At 39.2% G+C, this 22,459-nt stretch overlaps 1 protein-coding gene across 1 annotated transcript in view; it reads left to right on the forward strand.

Annotated features, from left to right (window-relative positions):
- Positions 1-22,459, forward strand: part of rngtt (RNA guanylyltransferase and 5'-phosphatase) — a 117,999-nt gene that overhangs the window by 32,591 nt on the left and 62,949 nt on the right. The window contains exons 9-11 of the mRNA XM_026143578.1: positions 7,009-7,144; positions 10,309-10,380; positions 18,086-18,250. Coding sequence (XP_025999363.1) covers positions 7,009-7,144; positions 10,309-10,380; positions 18,086-18,250 — 373 coding nt within the window. The remainder of the gene's footprint in view (positions 1-7,008; positions 7,145-10,308; positions 10,381-18,085; positions 18,251-22,459) is intronic.

Here is a 22,459-nt window from a genome sequence, read left to right on the forward strand (position 1 = left end):
CTGATACACATGAGACTTCATCAGAATTGTGAAAATCACAGCAGATGCCTTTGTGTGAAAGTAACTGAGAATAAAACACAGGAAAACATGAAGGAGATTTTCCTGGTCTGGCTTTTTATAGCAGATAACCTTAAAAATATTCTGCAATATTCTACAATTTTGCATAATTTTAAGAAATTTATATTTCTTCAGTATTGAACAGCAGAAATTAGGCTTTCTTGTCCGAGGTCATTTAAGTGGAAAAAGAAAAAGCGCTGTAAACAACGGTAGACTGGTGGGTAATAAGCGAATGAATAATGCAGAAAACAGATTTGAGACGGGAAACTGTTCCTGAAGTACAGAGAGAGAGAGAGCTGTGCAGGAAGTGGGATTTTTATCGTGGTGGAAGCAAAACAGCAAAAGTCAGAGGGAATTCATGACGACATTGATCAAATGTGAAGCGCAGTTTGCTGCTTCTTTTGCTGCAGGCTCGGTGAATTTTGGTTGGAGAGAGGCAAAACCTGCAGCTCAGAATCAGCGCAAAAAGACGTAAACACAGCGCGGACCCGAAGAATCGCTAAGCTCCGACAGCGTGTCCGTGTTCAGGCCGTCGGGTGAGAAAGCCGAGAAAGACGAAGCTGATTCTGATGTGTTGGGTCCGCTCCGTGTTTAGGTCTTTGTGTGGAATCCGTTAATGAATTGATATCGCTTTATTCAAGCTACTCACCTCTCTCTTCCACCTGCACTTTCAACTGGACCACGGCCAATCAGAGAGGTCCCGCCCCTGACTATCTCTGATTGGTTTAGTCCACGATAGGGGCATAATGTGTGTCTGTTGTTGACCACACGGAGAGTTACAGAGATTTTTTTTTGTTACCGGAACAGTTGGTCGCACCTGTGCGACCAAATATTTATTTTTAGTCGCACCACTGAAAAATTTGGTCGCATTTGCGACCAAATTGGTCGCACTCTAAAGCCCTGTAATGTGCCACAAACAGGACAGAAAGTGTCCTGTCTGTGCATTAGAAACCATTTGATTTATTTTAATAAAATCCTGGTTCTCTACAATATTTGAAAAGGATTATTTTTTACTTGTTTCTATCATGTCATGGATAATAATTTAATGTATTTAATGAGACGCAGGTGTCTGCGCAATAGGGAACCCACGCTTTGTTGAAAGATTATCTTGTCATGTAAAAAGTGGTCTTCTGGAAATATGAGTGGGCTCATATTGTGACAAATAATCATAATGACCCCTCAGGGACTCCTGCAGTCAGAAGTCAGCTCCACCTTCTTGGATGGGAGTAAACAATGGTAGTCGACATTCTGCTCTACACCCTTAGAAAACTTTGCGCAGAGTCACGTGAACCAGAGCTTCAGCTGCAGGTAGTTCTGGTTAGTGTGTCTGGGCAGGTTTTCAGTTATGCAGGTCATGGTAGTCTTAAGCACTTTAGTTGAAGGCAACTGCACTTCTTTTTAGGGTCTTGAAAGTGGATATGGACGCCTCTTATATGAGAGATAAAATGCCTTCAAGAACCTACTAAAAAAAAAAATCCACTTGCCTTCAACTCAGGTACTTACACTGTCTAAGTACTTTGAGTACTTAGAGTGGCACTACTATTTACATCAGACCTCTAGAGCATGAGGACTACTGCTTCACGGACGATCTGATATCCTCGTGTTAGTGTTGTTCCCTCGTCATCATAAATAATGTTGTTCCAGTTTCAACATTGCAAGTGACCAACCACCTTCTGCTGACGTCATCCGTGACCTCAAAAACCCCCCCAAACAAATGCCTTGAAAAAATTGACTTCACTTGCGAGAAGAGAAACCGCCTCTGTAAGGACAATATTTATAATGCTTACTGTTAAAGGAAAACATCCTGAAATGCAAAGAATTCAAGTTCCTAGATCGGCGGACAGAAGCAGTTTCTCTTCTCGCAAGTGAAGTCGATTTTTTTAAAGGCACAAAAGGGGAATGTCACAACAATGTGATAGGTCACTTACAATGTTGAACCTGGAACAACATTTATTGTGATGATGTGGGAACAACACCGACACGAGGATATCAGACCATCCACTGCTTCACCATACTGTGGCCCAGTATGGTGACTGTGAAGTCCATCTGACCCCAAGAGTGGAGAGGCAGCTGAATGATACCTATGGTCTCCACGTGTTTCCTGTCAACCTGCTTTTAAGACATACTTCAGGGATTCATCTGACAATTAAATTGATTGAATCCAATTTTACTTATCTGGCACCAAATCACAGCAACAGTCACCTCAAGGCACTTTAAATTGTAAGCTAAAGACCCTACAGTAATACAATAAAACCCCAACAATCAGACAACACCCCCTGTGAGCAAGTATTTCGCGACAGTGGGAAGGACGAACCCCCTTTTAACAGGAATAAAACTCCAATAGAACCAGGTTCAGGGAGGGGCAGTCATCTTGCATTATAATACATCTATTACAGATGTGCCCCAGCTGCTGGACTTTAAGCAGATTTTAAATAAATATGACCAGAATGACTATTTGGCTAGCAGCTCCCCAGATGTCTGTGTGTGTATCCATGTCTGCAATGAAGATTAAGGCTTTAGGGATGAGAGGGGCTAAGGCTAGCTAGGGAATTATTAACTAGTACATTGGCTGATGACCAAAATAAAACAAGACCATACATAAAGACGCTCATATATCATTATATTTCACCAGATATACTTTGGTGCGGTCCGTGTTGGAGGTCCTGGGCCAGACATCTCCTTTGAGAGTCAGCAGGGTAAATGGCATTGGCACATTACTTGTGTAACGCACATCACTGTTGCTGGTGTAAACTTCCACACACCCTCACTCTTGGCATCTTGACAAGTTTCCCTATTTGAACCAGCTGGTGTTGGTGGCATATTTATTAGGTCTAATCCTGTTGTTTATAATCGTGGAGAGTCACAGCAGGTATGAGAAATTTGTGTCTTTGTCCTTTGGGAAGTCATTAATCTCAAATTCATCTCTGTCATCCAAATTGGCTTTCCGACAATGCGTAAATCCCTTCAGTGTGTGTACTAGCTGTAAGTTGGTATCACATGAAAGTCTTCTACCAATTTTCTTCTGGTTTGAAATACAAGATAATTTGCTGCAGTTTTTACTCGCATTGATTAGGATACTTAACCTTTCCAAATGCAGCAGGGCTTTAGTTGCTCATTACGACATATTAGTTCTGCTTTATTCAGCACTTGGTATTTTGTTTTAAAGAGCAGCCAGCAGACTGCAGAGTGTAATTGAGTTCATAAGAGGTGTGTAATGAAGCCACCAGATTCTCTCTCTCAGTGGAATTACCAAAGACAAGCCTACTTGACTCTTAACTAATCAACCATTAAACAGAATAATGTCACGCATATGGATGGATGTTAAGTTAAACAACAAAAATAAGTTGAGTGACATTAATGGGACTTGTCAACTATGGTTGAGTTTCTGGGTTTTGTCATTCTGTACATATTGTTCTTTAAGTAAAAAAAAAAAAGACAACAAAGAGAGCCTAATAAAGATCTATTTGACATGGAAAATCTAATCAAAGCAGTTGGGTAAAAACAATGCTGAATGCTCACACCTGCTGTTATACTTGGAGACTGTTCTGGAGGAAACACAAAGGCAACAATGGTGTCTGTGTTTTTGGGTGTGGCCCATCTTTTTTTAGCTCATTTTTGGGGAACCAACAGAAGGGAAGATCAAGGATTTAAGTCTGTTTAATGTCCCTGTTTCGAAACTGCTTTTAATTATTTGCCAGCTCATTGTGTTTATTGATAAAGCAGCAAACACAACTGTGCCTCTCTGGGTATTCTTCAGGTATTATTTGGTACTGAAATGTATGTATTTTATATCTATATAATATTGTAATATGTATAATATCTTTAAAACTAGCACCCCAAAACACATCATTTGTTAGCATTTTGTATTCAAATAATTGAAAACTATCAAAGGTAATGGAGTTTGACAGTAAAAGAAGTGTATGTATTAGCTGAAAACTTGGCATATTCTGACAGTGGGTGTAGTGTGTCCTGGTAAAGGTGCTACTATCTAATAGAAAACCCTAAAAACTGAGTTAAGTCGAGTCATGGATTGGCCTCCTCAGAGCCCAGACCTCAACATTGTTAAAATCATTTTGACAGAGAACAAACAGCCATCATCCAAAGAAGAGTGTTAAATGCATGAAGAACTATTCCTGAACACTGCTTTAAAAAGTATATAAGAAAGCTTATATACTTATATAAGATAGTCATACTTTCATATTGACTTTCAAGCTTGTTAGAATTGTTCGAAAAAAAGTTTTTGCCTTATTTGCTGCACATTTTGATAGATCCTTGCACCTGTTTCTCATTTTCCTTTTAAAATGAAAAGAAATGAGGAACGGCTCAAGGCTCAGTATTTTCGAATATTGTTCGACCTCAGTTTTATGTATCTTAATGAAAAGATGATAAAGCAACCTGGCCCGATGCACAAAATTCATCTGGCACAGTTCAATTTAGCCCCAATAAGAAGAAAACGTCTCATTAAATGAAATACATTAGGTCAGTTTTTCTAAATTAGACAGCACCAGCAGAAGGATGCATCCTTAAATTATAACTGGGTTCCAAATAATTTGGATGACTTATTTTCCAGATGGGGTGTCTACAAAATAATAGATTAACATGCATGTGGTGGGAACCCATATCCAGTTAATTTGTAACCCCCACGCCTCTAAAGAAAATGCCTGAGAGAAGAACATCTCAGCTCACCTGTAGTGTTTACTTTGGTTATTCAAAGATACCCCCACCCCATCCTTGTAGTGGTGCAGATGGAGAAATAAGGGTGATAAAAATCTAAAAGGGGTCTTATCCTTCATGCGCTGGCAGTGCGGCACACCTTATGACTCAAACTAATACCAGCCACATGCTCATATCATGACCCATGTTTGAAAGCTGGCCTGTTTTAACAGCTTTTAACAGTCCAACAGTCGCTGCTCTCAAGTTTTGAATCTCCCAGATTGGCCTACTCAAGGGTGGAAAAGTAATTTTCCAGCAGTGGATTGTCTTTTCACTTTCTGTTTTGCTTTTACTTAATATTACTTTTGAAGAATCCCAAAGCAGAAAAAATAAAGATTATGATGGACAAAATACCAGCGAATCCCTTGCAGTGTAATACCATTTAATCCAATAACACAAACAATGTGTGACCCCAGACTGACCATGTTGGTTTTCTTTGAACAAAACAAAACAAAAAACCTTTAAAATGGTAACAGTAATAAATATATACTGTAGAGACAACAGCATGAAATCACACAAGGTATGTTACGTTGCTTTATTGCTGCAAAAGTTTAGCTTGAGGAAAACAGACTGTAGAAATGTTGTTTTGTGCCTCTTTATCTCACCTGCAAAGGCGTGCTGTGGATTAGCTGAGCATGGGCCACTGGTGATGTATGCAGTTTGAAGATAGGTTATTACTCTGTGCTAACAAAGTGTTTTTGTGCTAGTGGAAGATGCTAAGGGACTTCTGTAATAAGAAAAATAATTGGTTTACCATCGAGTAAAAATTTTATTAAGATGCTTTTTGTAAAAAGAAAACAAGTTGTAGTATCAGCCACCTTTTATTCTTTTTAGAAGTAAAATAAGCAAGCTTTTATGTGTCTGTTCAGTTTCAGCCACACTGATCACAGCTTTTAGTTTGCAGTTCTCGTTAACTGCAGCTAGATAAAAGGAAAAATGGGTGCTTTGGTAATTAAGCATCTGTTTGGTGATCTTTCCTTTTTCAGACACGATTAAAAGCTCTTGCACCTTTACCTATGGTTTTTTTTCTTTGTTTGTTTTTGTTTTGCTTTTTCAATTGAACACAGCTCATTTGCACATTGGAGGCATACACAGACTCTGTGTTGTTTCTCTTTGCCTACAACAATTAAGCTTTAAAGTATTATTATTATTATTATTATTACCATACTTAATCATCCAAATAAGCTAATGAAAGAAAATTATAGGCCTCTTTGCTTGTCTGGAGAAATTACATGAAAACAAGCAATACAAAACATTTTAATAAAGTGGCACAAAGGCTATAATAGTTTACCCCAAAGAAACAATTAAACATACTTTGAGTGAAATGGAAAACATGTACATTTTGAAACAGTTATGCTGAGATGCTGTTTTTCTAATCTATTCTGTTCCTGTTCAGTGAATGTGTTGTGAAGGAGCTCTTGATCGACAGGGTCGAACACACACACACACACACACACACACACACTCTTTACCATTTTAGTAGTAAAGATTCAGCCAATAGGTGAGGCCAGTGCTTTGCTTTTTTGGGGTTGAAGCTGTTGTCTTTGTTGCAATTTAAATCCCCCCTTTTGTATAATGGAAACAAGGAAATCATTATTCTTAAAAAAAAAAAATAAAAAAAAAAATCATTCAACTGCTTGGGTTAAAATTGATGGGAGACACGTATAAATATAACGTTTTTTTGGGGGGGGGGTATGTTGGAGATGTACGGATTTATGGATGTATGGATATGTTAAAAGATAAAAGCTACACAGTACTAAACTTAAGCTAGTTTGTGATGACCATCCCTAGTTGGGCTTTTTTAACACATACAGAAAACATACCATAGTTAGAAAACAACTGATATCGCATAATTTGTGCACCAGCCAGGATTTTGTAATATTTAATTTAGACATTTGTGACGGCTGGGAGGCTGTTTAATCACTGCTAATGAAATCTAATCTAATCAAAGCTCCCACTTGTAGTTCTGATGAGGATTAGCTTCATTTATGAAGATCCCAACCAAGTAGTCCCCAACAGTGTTTTTGATTCATAGCATATAAAAAAATGTAGGATTTATTGCCAGGATTTTATTGAATTTATGACAGCGTTACAGTTTCCAATATATTCTTTATAACTACTTGAGTTTGGGGTTTCAGTGGTTCTTCTTATAATCATTGCTATCACAGCGATTAACACAAATAAAACTTGTTAACTTGTACTTACAACTAGCTAATGATGCATCCTGTTTTTCCACAGGTACATGATGCTCATCAATGGAAAAAACGAGGTGTACATGATCGACAGAGACAACGCCGTCTTCCACATATCAAATCTAGAGTTTCCTTTCCGGAAAGAGCCACGTGTCCACCTATCAAATACTCTGTTGGATGGGGTAAGTTATGCTTCTTGTCCAGCGTCATCTCCAATTCCAAATTTGCTGTCATCCTGCTCCTGCTGCGTAGTCTTTTTACGAAATTAGAAAAGGCTAATTGACACCAGCTGTCAAACCTGGTGCGAAAGGTGAGCACGTTTCAGTTTGAAACAGCAGACTCCAATTGCACACATCCTGGGGAAAGCACTAATGAAATGTTTCAGTTTTCAGTCTTTGTTCTGCGTTGTGTTTTTGTTGTTGCGCTCTGCTGTGTGCTCAGCAGGGGTCGGTGACTTATCCTTCCACTGTAATGCCAGGCTCTGACTTCCACTGGCGTGTCTGTGCAGCGTGTGTCACGCAGGTCCAAGCTGCACCACTGCAGCAGGTGCACATGTATGAGTCATCATGAAAACATAGGAAACTGCTTGCACGTTCATGTCATCAGTGATTATAAAGCCAGCCAGACTTTGTTTTTGTCTTTCAAATACTGAAGATTACAAATAAGTTGCCTTTCATTCTTTATGTGTTGCTCCTGGCTTTGCTTCGTCAAAGTTTTGAGAGTTTATGCAAACACCAGGTTTGCGCTTCCTCTTAGCTTAACAGTTTCTGATTGATGTGGTGAATTTAAGTTCCTCACTCAGGCAGGATGTCTAATTGCAGCGTGTTAAGTGTTCCTTTGAAGAAGCTGTGTGGCCGTGTGTTTAGATTGCTGCAAGGTTTGTTTTGACTGTGTTTATTAATCTGTTGATGCTTCTGGCTCTTAGCTGATAGAGGCTGTATTTTTTAGTTTATGAGGATCCCTTTAGAACCCAGCCGTGTTGTCTGATATTCTTCATCTTTAGCCCAGAGCCTCTGGTCTTTGTCTTTACATGCTGTTTTGTGTTACAGTTTTAATGAGCTTTACATCAACTTGGGTTCCAATTTTGGATGAATGCACAGTGTAGATTGAATTCCTGGCAGTTTCCTTTGGTCACATTAATGTATTCATCCGCTGCTGTCTGTCTGCGCCATGGTTCAGTGCACCAGATCCATAATGATGGCAGCAGCCTCCTGGAATTACATCATTTCTCCTCTCCAAATCCTCCTTCAGAGCTGTGCATGCCTTGCATTCACACCTTTTCTCCTCTCCACCAATCTAGCTGTGGAAATTTAGTTGTGTTGTCTGGTCCTTTGCCCTGTGAGATGTGAAGTAAAATTACGTCAGCCAGCAGGGGGAGTTTTTATTGTAACACACTTCAAGTAGTCATTAGGATGCAGGTACTCAAGCAGAAGTTTCTCATCTTGGGAAAGTGGCTGGTAGATGACAGGTCTATAACAATTTTCCATTGCACTGAAGGCTGCTGTTAAATGTTGAAATGTAAAGAAATTGTTGCCTTTGGGTTCTTTTAAGTCAAATAAATCTTAAAAGAAATGTTTTGACATACTCACTTTTTGCCAATAAAGCGACAAGAATAACACTCACGTTTGTAAAATACCAGTAATGGGCAATTCGCTCAGCTCATCACATAGACCGCTTTTACTGCCAGCAGGGTTGGAAGTGAATATCCATCAAGTTACCAAAGGATGGTAGATGTCCAGGCTCTACTGACCAGTCATGTTTGAACCAGTAGAAGAAGAAAAAATAAGAAAATTTTCCTCCTACAGTCATTGGAGTAGTTGATTGGTTTCAGAATAGCTAGGGATGGGTATCGTTTAGGTTTTATCCGATACCGGTGCCAAATCGGTACTTTTGAAACGGTGCCGGTGCTCAAACGGTGCTCAAACCGGTGCTTAAAGAATAGAGAACACAAAATTGGTCCAAAAACCTCTCATGCTCAGCTGTTTTTTGTAAAAAGATAACAATGTTAGCCTTTTCTGCAGCTATGGGGCATATATGGTATGATTCTTGGCTGGAAGCAGTGCTTAAACAATGGAAAAAACACAAACTTTGTCCAAAAACCTCTCATGTTTAACTGTTTTCCACTTTTTCTTTGGTCATTTTAGCCTTTTTGGCCAGGGTGAAGGGAGTATCTGCCATCAAACAAGAGGACAGCCGCATGTAGCTATGATGATGTTTGCTAGTTCACCTTACATGCATTAATGTAATAACGTGGTTAGCCTACTCAATGTAAATTACACCCGAACAACATTTAGCTACTCACGCAGAGAAGAACGGCTGCTGCTGCATCATCATCCGTCATCATTTCTGCTACACTGGCAGGGCTAGGGGCCAGGACTCTCCTCTTCGTGTTTTTGGGGGATGTTGCATAACAGGCAACCCACCCGCAGTAGATGTGCTCGGTGTGAGGTCTCGCAGCAAGCTATCAAATACGGCGCATTTCTGGGCTTTTAAAAAAAACGCTATGCGTCGCCAGGTGTTTCATCGGATTTGATAAACTACCGTTTATGGCACCGGACACCGGTACCCATCCCTAAGAATAGCTATAGGACACCCCCCCCCCCCCCCCCCCCCCAAAACAACGAAAAAAAGAAGCTAGTAAAGGTTAGTTTCTGATCTCGGTAACAGAAGCTTCATACTTCATACTGTTGGTATTGTTGATATGAGCCTTTCGGCCTCCAAAATACTCATTTTGCTTATTTGTGTGTCCTTGAGTGATGTCTTACCTGTTACTCGTTTATCTGTCAGGTACATCACTAGAGCACAGTTAGGTGCCTCTATATTTTATGAGGGGCGAGGGGATAAATATAGTTCTCTATACGTAGTGAGTCAGTCTCAAATATTTATCAGCTAAAGTGTAAAACGTTCCACTTCCACGTCATCTTCACTGTTACTGTTGTGCACATCTTTTAAAACTAATCACGTGTTTCTTATGAGTGTCAACCGTCATGACTGCACCTGACCTCGACCTGACAGCCTTGCATAATAAATGTGCAGTGCTATTTCTGCTTCATGTCCTCCTTGACCACACAGACACACCCTTGTGCACGTACTTACACACCACACACCTGGCTTGCTATCTTTTTGCACCGCCACAGGCATCTTCCTCTCTCAACATACATCCTCTAGAGAGTTCCCACACTTTCTACATAGCAGGTTTCAAACAGGAACCTCTTTTATTATGCTGTAATGTTAAGACCTCACGTAATTCAGAACATTTACTTTCTATCCACTTTCTGCATCTTCTCCCCTTTCCTTTGTCGTTTGTCCATCCCCCTTGACCGAATCTTTGTCTTACTCCTTGCAGGAGATGATCATCGACAAGGTGAACGGTCACCCCGTGCCTCGCTATTTGATATATGACATCATCAAATTCAATGTGAGTATGAGAAGGTATCGTCTTTTCTTATGGTTTTTATTGCGGAAGAAGTGCCAGGTCAAGATGTCAGGTAGAATCAACTAAAAGGACATTGTATGCATTCTATTAATGCTGCAGTCCGCCTGCAGCTGCTTCTGCCCTCTGCTTTTTTTACTCTTTATTTAAGGTTCAGCAAAAAGGGTTTCTTATTTTGTGGTCTTAGTCGGTAGCAGGCTGTATATAATCCAAACGGGGGACTGTATTACGTGAAGAAGCACTGACATGGTTTAGGATTTGCTTATCCCTTATACCTGAAAATTCAAACTCGTGGTTGAGTTCCTTCAGTGCTATAATGCAGCAGGCAGCAGAGCAGTGTTGATCCAGGCTTTGCAGTATTTGCATAGAGATGACAGAGCTTCATCATTCTGCATGCTAAAGGGAAAGCGTGGCTCCGTTTGACCCTGCAACATGTAATGACTAAAGCCTGACCTTAACAACAAAGCTGGGGCTGAACTGCTTTTGACCCATAATTGAATATTAATTAGCAAAGTTTTTTCCTTGTGATTTTTTTTCTCTCTTGTGCTTTCAGTTGAAATTGGTTTTGCCAGCTACACTGACCTGTTTTTGATAACCACTTAGACAAATGTTATTAAATATTAACCTTTAACATTGTCAGTACGATGCATTGTGCAGGATTGACCTGATGAGCAGTCCATTATTTGCTTCAGTGTGGCAGTAAGTGCCTGGTGCGTCTGTGTGTTCTTTTATATGTCTAACAGCATGTTTCTCCTGTTAAATTATTATGACCTTTTTCGTGAACTGCCCGGGAACAACACTGCGAGGCTGGTAACTACTTGCACTCTTTCGAACTCTAAATTTAATTTATCCCTTTAACATGTCTGCATATTGCTAATGGCATGCAGATAGTCACAGATACAAACGAGCCTGCATGTTTACCCTTAGGAGCCCTCTGCTGTCTTCTTTAAAAAGAACTTGATGAATACCTTGGGATGAAGTTGGTGAGGGGGTTACCTCCGCTATTATGTTTCTCTGTCGCCTCCCCTTCTCTATCGATCAGAGGATCACACAGGAAAGCGGCTCGATAGAGGGCTCCAGTGGCGAGGGGAACGTCTGTGTGAGATGTTGTGGAGGTTAGCAGCTCCCCATGACTCCCCACCCTGCTATCAGTAGAGCACTGTATTGATCCTTTCTGGCCTTCTCTATTACCTGGGGTGGGCTGCTCCTTGGTACTGAGGCTTTATTCTGAGATTGAAGGTAGAAATGCAGCAAGTGAGAGAACACAGCACCAGCCTGGCTCATGACCTAATGTGACCCCCTGCTTATATTTAAAGTTGGGTTGCAGCTTAATAGAGGGATGCTTTTGATTTGAGTCTAAGGAGAAGAATGTGCCCTCTCGCCTTGTTGGGTAATTTCAGGGCATCTAAGGAGTCAGTAAAAAGTTTTACTGACGTTTTAAAAAAAACTTTGATTGGAAAAATAGTTGTGCCTGGTTACACTCTGAAAATGACCCTAAGCTAGGGCTAGGGAGTTCTCTTACTTCACTTGTTGTAGATAATTACAAATATTTTTTGTCTTTCTTGAAAGTTGTTGCAGCTTGTCAGTCACTGTCAGCTCCCCCACAGTGGGGGAACAGACAAGACAACAGCATTTACATACGTGCCCCCCAATTTTCTGATTTTTTTTAATTTATTTATTTATTTTTTTGTTGAAAGCTGTTATTTTGAAATAAAAGCATGGAGGTTTGCAGTTGACATCGCTGCCTATGTGCTGACACTTTGATTGACCTCATTATCTTTTATGCTGCTAAAATAATCTTGCTTTCGGTGCACAAGTAGACAAGATAATTGGCTTAACTTGATAAACGGGTTGAGCAGAAAGGAGTGCTTATAGCATTCACCACAGAGATGCTATCTGTCGAGGCACGGGCAGGTTTTACAGCCGTCAGGTCCATTTACTTCTGCTTGAAAAGTTAATCTGCAGGTACAGTCTGTAGCTATTGAATCTGCTCCATCATTTCTTTCAGATCAGCAGACTGATAACCTGCAGTCTCCTTTTGTGCAGTTACTTAAAAAATATACTGCATTAACATACACCTTACATCTTTATCAGTAATGACTGTTACTTACAGCAGAAAAGATGAAGTACAAGTTGCACAGATTAACACAAGACCCAGAGCTGGGTTAGTGTTGGCCTCTAGCTAGTAAAAGCTGCCATTCGATAATCGTGCCTTCTCAGTTGACCTCACGTGCTATAATTTGCTCATAAATCACATCCATTCTGCAGGGAATACAAGCCCTGGCTGCCTTTATTGAGTGTGGCTTACTCAAACAATGCTAATCCACCAATTCATGTTGTTCTACCGTGTTAAATACAAGTGGATTATGCAGTATATTAAGAAGAGTAGTCATAATTCTGAATATGTTGTAGAAGTACTTATGAAGTACCTTGCAACCCCTTGTTAAACACAGCAATATGCTTAACTCTTTGCTGTATCTCTAGATGCATTTTTTTTCCCTGGTTTTGAACTCTGTCTGAGAAGAAAGCTCATGACAGCATTGCAGTGACTCATAAAGGAGCGGGAACTGTATGCTTCAGGGACTCTTCTCGTACACTTGGATAGAATGTCGTCATAAAATCTGGCCTAAGACCTGCCAGTCTACAAATTTAGACACCCAATGTACTCCCGAGGCCAAAGGGAGCGACCCCGGCTCTCAGTGATGGAGGTGGATGACAGGAAATACATTTTCCGGAACTGTAGGCTTTTGTGTGTGTTCAAGGTTTAGATCAAATCTGCCCACATCTGTTGAGATGTGGATGTAAAGCCTGAATACTTGCTTCTTTTTATATCAAGTGTTCGCTCATTAATCCGACTGCTTCTAGTCTCAGAAAAATATATAGAGAAAAAAAATCGAGAAAAAGTGTTACTCTTCCTCCTTAAAATCTAACTGATGCACTGTATTAGCAGTAACTGATGTTGCCTGTTAAAATAATAGCTTGCTCCAATATTGCTTTAAAATGTTGTGGGCCTTTTCTTTTTTATAAAGTAGTGCTGTTGTCAAACAGGATGCCGAACAGTTTTAGTCCAAAACATCCCGAAAGCCTCTGTTTTTGTCACGAATATCCCAAGGGAAGCTTGGCATTAAACTTGCTTTGACATCTCTTATTTTGTCACCGATATGTAATGTAATTTATCCCAAATTATCTGCTTTCAACAGGATTTCAAACACTTTCATGTTTTTGCTGTATTTTTTTTAGCCTTGCCAACCTCATGCTATTATCCTTTATTTCTCATTATATTGCTCTCTGGTGTTTAAAAGTTAATGTGTATATATAAACTGCTCAAAAAAAATAAAAGAACACTTTTAATCAGATGCGCAGTTGCTCTCGAAGAGGGCAGGGCTTTAGAAGGTGCTTGACGCATCAGCAGAACCGGTATCTCCTTCTTTGTGCAAGGACAGCAGGATGAGCACTGCCAGAGCCCCACAAAATGACCTTCTGCAGGCCACTGGTGTGAATGACCAAACGAATTAGAAATGGACTTCATGAGGGTAGCCTGAGCATCAGCCATTATTCCTTTAGGGTCATTCTCAGGCATGGATATAAGGACACAGGGGAAGTACATACTACAAATACCATTTTTGAGCTGCTGCAATGAAATTTTGGCAGAATGGTGTAGACTACCGCATCAGTTTTTCACTGTGATTTTCTTTACATTATCCAGTTCATGTTAGTATAAATGTACAGCATGATTTCTTTTTCCTCCCCCATTGCTAATCTAAACCATGGTTGTTATTGTGACAGCAGTATCAATATGGAGGATATCATAAATGGCATATTTGCATTAATGATATTCTCTGTGACAGATTAACCCCTGGAGTCACAGCCCAAAATGATATTTAGCCCTAGAAATGTTTGGTTAACAGGGTTTTTGTCTGCTGTTTCCCTGTTGAACAGTCGTGGACAGCACATGCCTTGAATCATCCACACTTACATCTTGTTCTGTCCCGATGACACGGCTGACAGATGGTGCCGAATGTGTGGGACATGATACCAGCTGTTGCTCCAGGAGGATGTAGTGCGGTTTTGCAGTCACCCTAAAAGAAAAAGAACTCTTCAAAGAAATGTTTAAACAAGAGTATCTTGAACTTCAATCTGTCTGTGACCTTATTTGAAGTTCCCAAATTGCCCTTATAACATTGTTAAGGCTACATTAAGCAAATTGGAGAGTCTATCACAAGGACACAGCATGACTGGCTTCTCATTTCTCAAGTTGTTATGGTTAATCTGTTTGCAGACAGTTGGCAACTTAAGCATCCTGCAGACACAGATCAGCATGGGCATCCTAATAAAGTCGCATCCTGATGAATGCAAAGCCAATATTCACTTTATTTCCATTTATTTTTTTTATTTAGTTTCCTGTTCTTAGCTGACAACAGTGACATCTGTAGCACCTGTAGCCTTCTGCTGCCGCAGCTCATCTGCTTCATGCTTGGATGCGTTGTGTGTTCAGAGATGCTTGTCTGCATACCTTGTTTTTATCGAATGTTTTTTTTTTCTATGCTTTTGTGTCAGCTTAAAGCAGTCTGACCTTTCTCCTCTGACCTCTGACATCAACAGTGTATATTTTCTCTTTTTCAGAGCATTCTTTGTCAATCCTAAATATGGTTGTGTGTAAAAAATAAATAAATAATAATCCCAGCAGATCAGCAGTTTCTAAAATAATTAGAACACCAACAACCATGCCACATTCAAAGTCTATTAAACCATTCACTCTGTTGTCTTGACCATGTCTACATGCTTAAATGCAGTGAGTTGCTGCTATGTGATTGGCTGATTAGGTATTTGTTTTGATCATGAGCCATACCTAATAAAGTGGCCAATAAGTCTACGTACCATTAAGTGGGTCAGATTTTACCTGTATTTCTAAAGGCATACACATCATAGTGTGTGTGTGTGTGTGTGTGTGTTTATGTTTATTAATATATTAATATATATTGTGTGACTCACAAAATAGCACACTCTAGTAATGCGTCTAATCATAGCTAATTCTTTGTCATTCACTGTCTCGTCCTTTTATTCAGAAATCTTTTCCCCTGCCATTTCCAATAATTCCTTAGAAAGCTGTTGAGAAGAGAAGTGGCCTTTACCAAACACTTCGAGTAGAATACAAATGCTTAGGTCTTAAGCCTTTGGGCCTCTCGATACACATGAGAGAATATTGATCCATCCTGCTGGTGTAAGAGCTGTAAAAATTGCGAATGTTTCGATGAATTGTTTTGATAAATCGATGTTCTTTGTCTAAGAAACTAAAACCTCATGAAATGGTCCAATACTCGAATAATTGCTGCTTAAAAACTGGCTTTGCATTAGGCTGTACAGTAGACCTGTAACAGTCAGTTCATCGATTTGTATATTTATTTATTTATTTTTCATTCATGTTCAAAAACTTTTGCCAGTTTCAGTAGAAAAAGTGGCTGTTGGAACGTTTCTTTTACCCATTTTTTTTCCTCGTCTTAGATTGCCATCATTTTAGAAAAATGTGTTAAACTTGTTGGCAATCATCCTTTGCCAAAACTAATTATCTAATTAACAAAACATAAATGCTTTTAATGTAGTAAAGATCATCTACAGTAAATTAATAATTACTATCATGGGCTTTAAGATTGTTTATTTAAGCCCTACAAAGGAAAGATTATTGTATTTTCAATAAGCAGATAGAATGATGTTTGGAACAACATGCTGCTGTTATCGGTGCCAAACACATTTTTAAATTCAATTCCATTATTCTTTTTATTTTGTGGCTGTACCAGAGCCAGTGATTAGCATAGAGAATACTGTTGTGTAACTGCTCGGTTAAAAACAAGTCTATCTTGCCAAAGTATGTAGTTTTCTGGCAAATCATAAAGTGGTTTGAAAATGGATTGTCTGCTTCGTCTTTTCTTTCTTTTATAATAAATGTCAATTTTAACAGTCAAGGAGGTGTTTGGGTTAGAAATATTTTTGTGCTTATCACAGCTGGGTAATTTTTTTTTAAAAAAGAAAAAGCTTTCTGTGATTTATGATGTGTTTTGGCACCAAATAAATTGCAGCTCAGTTGGAGTTTGAGCTCATTTTTTTCAATTAAATGTCAAATTGTTGCCACGTATTTGGTTCATGATCATCTGGCAGATTTTCATCACTAACGTCAGCAGTTTTGATAAAAGTGAAGTCTGTGAGTCGTTGTTTTTAATTGCTTTGTCGGCCGAGCAGTAGAAAATATGTGGCGGTAACGAGCCGTATCAGGCTGTTTTCATCTCAAACTCCTCGGCACCATTTAACACTTTTACATTTTCCACCTGAGCTTTATTATTTATAACCCGGGACAGGAACAAGCTTTGCTGTACTTTTTCCTGTCAAAGTCACAGTGGACCAGCAGATGGTTGTGGCGGAACCTTTGTGGCCCCCGTCTGTGTAAACGAAAGTAGTGGCTCAGGTTGAAATGCTTGTCTATGTGGAATAACAGTGATTGACCAACATTGTGGAGAAACTGTTGTCATGGTGACAAAGAAAAGCTGATTTAGCTGTGCAGTGTACTTTTTTGGGACGAGTTCAGCTGATGTTAAAGTAACCTTTTCACAGGTTACCATATATAAAAGTATTGGGCCACACCTCTTAATGATTGAAATTAGGTGATTTCTCGCCCATTACCACAGCTGTATAAAATCAAGCACCTAGCCATGCAGCCTGCCTTTATAAACATTTGTGAGTGATAGTGAGTGATTTTTCTGTGGTAGGTCGAGGGGAATTTTAATGCTTCAGCTTACCAAGAAATTTTCTGGGAACCATTTGGGAATGTAATTTTCTGTCCATAAACTCATGGTTGCATGAGTTTTGGTGTTTACTGGCACACACAGACTCCTGACTTGAACTCCATCAAACACTTTTGGGATGAACTAGAGCAAAGATTGTATTCCAGGCCAGCTCATTCAACATCAGTGGTCTGACCGTACATACACTCTTCTGGATGAATGGGCAAAAATTCCCACAGACACATTTCAAACTCTTGTAGAGAGCCTTCCCAGAAGAGTGGAACCTGTTATAGCTGCAAAGGACGGGAGCAACTCCATCATTATGCCGATGAATTTAAACACTCAATATTGGTCAAATATTGGCGAGATATGTAATTGCATTTACACATTTATGGAGTATTGTTTTGTGGTCTAATGTCTGATTGAATATACCTAGCAGTTTGTTCGCAGTTGACTGGGTCATCATGAAAAAAGTCCCTCGTCCTATTTTCATCAGTCTGTTCATTCTGAGGAAAGGATTCCAAGAAGCACCTCAAAGTGTACTTTATGCTACTGTCACACTAATTGTAAAGTTCTTTTTGTTCCCCTTTTGAAAATGCCTGCCTTGTTCAGATGTACAAAAGTCCTAGTCCTCAACCCCACGAAAAGTAAAATTACCAGTGTTGCCATGGTAACAAAACTGGCAGTTCAGTAATCTTGACATATCTGTAATATGTTTTCACAAAAGAAATGCATTTTAAAATGTATGCGCTAATCTAGCCTTGGAACTACTGCAAAGTTAAATCCAAGTCCAAATAAATACTGCCGCATTCGTATAGATGTTAATTGTTCTTGTTTGTGAATAGCCAAGCATAGAATAACCTGTGAATGTTTGCAAGAGGGTAGAGTTGAATAACTGATTTTGTTTTGTGTTTCAGGGACAGCCTGTTGGCCAGTGTGATTTCAATATCCGGCTGTTATGCATAGAAAAGGAAATAATTTCTCCCAGGAACGAAAAGATGAAGACTGGACAGATTGACAAGACCAAGGAGCCCTACAGTGTCCGACAAAAGCCCTTCTATGACATTCATGCTTCACGCAAGGTATTGTAATCAACGGTGCTCTTTTCCCTTTCCAGTCCATTTCCCTCTCCATTTCTTACACAGATGGCGCCCAGTTGAAGCAAAATCCAGCTTTTCAAACAAAGAAACACAGACGACCCAAATTCCTCACATATTGTTTCCTAAAATGAATTTGTTGAGCTAGTTGTGTCCCAGTTATATCCCTAGACGTTGTTTTCCAGGGCAACAGTAATTCATGAGCAAATTGGTCTGAGCTGGTGGGGGCAGACCAAGAGCAGCTGAAACACATCAATACACCAACTTCTTATAGCAAGCCCAGTCTCATAGAAGGAAGCAGGCGCCCTCTTGAGGTTGGGCCTAAGGGAGGGAACTCACAGCTACCTAGGCTGGGATGGATCATAATAGGTCTCAGGTGTGTGGTAGCTGTAAGCGTAACAATACACTGCTGGTGTTGCAAACTCTGACTAGGAGGAAAAAAACGAAACCTCACTTTATAACATTTTGGAGTGGTCGTCTCCTAGCATTGCTTTAATTAGCACATTAATACCATGAATAAACATAAAATACATTTCTATGTTTACTCAGATATATTTACTGTCTATTTTGGATGATGTTTTTATGCTTTTGTCCTGTCGTACATCTTCATGGCCCAGGTTAGAGTACTGTGCTGTTCATAGGCTGCAAATGGCAGTGACTTTATTTCTCTCAAAAGATGTTAAGCCTCTCTCAAAGGCCTGCTCTTGTACCCTACAATCAGGTCTGTGGGAGGTCAGAGCACAATTAGTTTCATGTTTTGCTCGGACAAAGATCAGTTGGGAATGTTGGCGCTCCATATTCGGCGACGATCAAAGTGTTTGGAGGGGGTGAAGTTTTTGACATTTCTTCTGCTTTTTCCACTTCTTCTTCTGCCAACATTGATATCTTGGTGTTTTTCTGCTTTTGTGCAAAATTCCTAGTATGAATGGTTGCGTTACCTCTGGTCTAACCCTTTGCTATCGTCTTTTCTAAGACACTTTGTAAGGCATAACCTCTGCGAGCTTTGGGGTTCATGCTGATCGAGATTTTCTCGAAATGAAGTCAGAGCTGTCTGGTTTCTGACTGCTCTATTGTGTTTTTTCACTGGCCATCTGCTCCCCATACAGGCATATCTCTGTTGTATGGGACATTAAGAGGGAGAAGCTGGAATCTGTCTCATTAATTCATAGCAGCACAACCATCTACTTCATGGCATATCAACCAGAAATTCCATTTTGGGGATATTTCAGTCACAGGCTGGAGTTGTATGATAGCTTTTGTCTGTTGCTAGGCTCCTGTTTTTTATCTCGCACACTTACACATTCATGTCGCCATTTCCCCACCAATTGGGAACATTTATTCTTTTTGCTTCCTCCACTTTTCCAATTATCTTACAAAGAACCCTTTTAGTTTTACAGAATTTGTCCATCGGGGCAACCAGATAATATATTTTTGGAATTTCCCTCTTATGAGGATTGAGTGGACTTGGCTGACAGTAGCCAATAATTCTGATCTTGCTCTACAATTAATTGTATTCATGGCATGTTTAATTTAGTTTGATGTGATGCACACTGCTTCTTCATTAGTTGAAGAAAAACTGTGGCCAAATTAGATTTTCTTACATGAATCTGATATAAATCAGGCCCTTCAATTACAATTATCATAAATTACAAAGCTTGTGAAAATAAATTGTGTGTAATTTGTTTTTTCATCATTGAATACAGCAAAATAAAATATCGAATTATAATTTTAAATATCTTCATAAACTAATAGTATTCGTTTTCGGGTTTTTAAAAATTGTGATATAATTTTTTTTTAATTGAAATTCAGTCACGGCTAATATTTATTGTGATATTGCTCGATGTTTAAATGCTGCAGTTTTCTCCTGGTTGTTATGATGAAATCTTTAACTAACTGTCAAATATGCTCTTATCTCAACTTACTAATAAATGTTCACAAGTAAATTAGTTTGATCTGTGCACTTGTACAATATTCTAAATATCATTTTGGGATGGCTGATGTTTCACAATAAAAACAAAAATGCACATTATTCTCAATACATTAAAAAAATTCTCTGGTAATTGGACTGAGAATGTATTCGGCAGAAATCTTCCCTTCGTGGCATTAGACATCAAGTCAAGACTGGAATGTCTGGTCATTTTCTTGCTTGCAGAGTTTAAGAGTATTGGCAATTTCCACAGATGATCAGTTTACAAGGTAGAAATTCATATTCCCTCCTGGATTACAGAAAAGAGTGTTACAGTCTCAGCCCACTGGAAGCTGGCAAGTTTCCCTTAAGAGTGAACTAATCATAAAACTCAAGTCTAAGTTTTATTAACTTTTTGGTGTGTGACAGAACTTTTTCAAACAGGTGGTTTTTGACCTTGATGATGAACTCTTAAAAAATTGGAGCTTATTAGTCCTGAAACCTAGCAAAAATTTGGTGGTTATTTTTGGCAGGTATGGGCGTCAACAGAAGGTATTGTGTGGTTGAGCACCAATCAGAAATATATATCCACACATGCACAGTGCTCTGAAGAAGAACAAGAACAATACTAGTAACACAGTGTCTAAAGACGCAACTTAACTTGTCTCTTTGCCAAGCTGTCTATTATGTCTAGTTACAGTCCGGGTTCATTCCTTAAAGATGTTTTTTCTTTTTTTTGTTATGCCTGAATGGTTCATAGGTCAGTGTTAGGGCTGAACGATTATGGAAAATAATCTAATTGCGATTTTTTTTGCCCCAATATTGCGATTGCGATGCGATATGCGATTATTTTTTAAGGTCTTTGTCTTCTGTATTATTAAACAAAGACAAGCAATACATCATATAGTATGGCCAATACTATATTACATTAATTTTAAACTGTTCTTTCCTGGAAGACAGACCTCTGTTATGATGACATGAGGTTATGCATGAATTGATGACTGACATTTTTATTTAACTTCTTCAATCACAACAGTATATTTGAACATACACAATAGTTTATTTTTAGCTTACAAACATCTGAGCATAAAGTGCTGACAAGGAACCCTGGTGTAAACATTAAAATGAAAGTCAGTACAATGTGCAGATTGCAGAAATATACATAAACAAAATCAGTGGCTTTACCACACTCAGTTTTTCGACATCTGTGAACTACTAGACAGTCATTCAATTAAAAAATAATATTAAATAAATAAAACTAATAAATAAAAAATACACACATCTTACTGATCTCTGCAGTCAGTAACATTACACATAAAGTGCAAACATAATAGCAATTGTATAAACACACACACAAACACGCCTTTAAAATTTAAAGGCGTGAAATTGGACGGTCTAGTTCTGATTAGCGTCACCGCTGTCTCGGTGGAGTTTAATAAACTCGGCCGTCTGCTTCTTGCTATCTAAAATATAACCAGACACTGGTGTAAATTCTCGACTGTCTCATACTTCTGTTTAATAAGTTTTCTGTTTGACGTTTAGTCAGCTGTGTGAAAACCAAGGAGGAACCCACCCGGGGGATTAATAAAGTTTTATTTTATCTAATCTAATAACTTTAATCTCAGCCAAACCGATTTACTCACGAACAAACAAAACACTGAAAAAAGCCCAACAATAACATTTTTAGGTTGTCTAAGTGACTTATATATTACGTTTAACCCGAGCAGCGAAACTCCGCGGTGATCTGAAAATGATGTGCCGGGAGTTGTGCCGTTCTCGGCCGCATCAGTAACCCTCGAGCTCCCGGCTAGCTGTCGAGCTGGTGGGTAGCAGACGCCTCTGAAAACGTCGAAGCACTTTTGCAAATATGGGATATCTTGATAAACCGAGCAGATATTTGATGTTTACACAACTACTTTCTCGCCTGAAAATATGTTAAAAGTTTATTTTGTGACCCAGAAAGATTAGTATGAGTAATTTTAAAACTTAGTAGCGGCCGCCATTGCTGGAAACTGGAGTTTGGCTGGGCCGCGCTATGAATTCTGGGATATGGTAGTAATTTGGACAGCCTTCGGCGCGTCGCTGTGACGTAATCGGTCTACAAATGCGGCCTCAGGAGGATGCAGCCCATGAATTTGGACATGTCCAGAGTATAATCGCAGCCTTTGCGGTTAGAAAATTGCACTTGATCATGTCGCGATATTATCGCAAATGCGATATATCGTTCAGCCCTAGTCAGTGTTAAGGGGCTTAACAAACAACTAAAACAAAAGACAAACAGCCAATGT

Source organism: Astatotilapia calliptera, chromosome 15, assembly GCF_900246225.1.
Source record: "Astatotilapia calliptera chromosome 15, fAstCal1.2, whole genome shotgun sequence".
NCBI lineage: Eukaryota > Metazoa > Chordata > Actinopteri > Cichliformes > Cichlidae > Astatotilapia > Astatotilapia calliptera.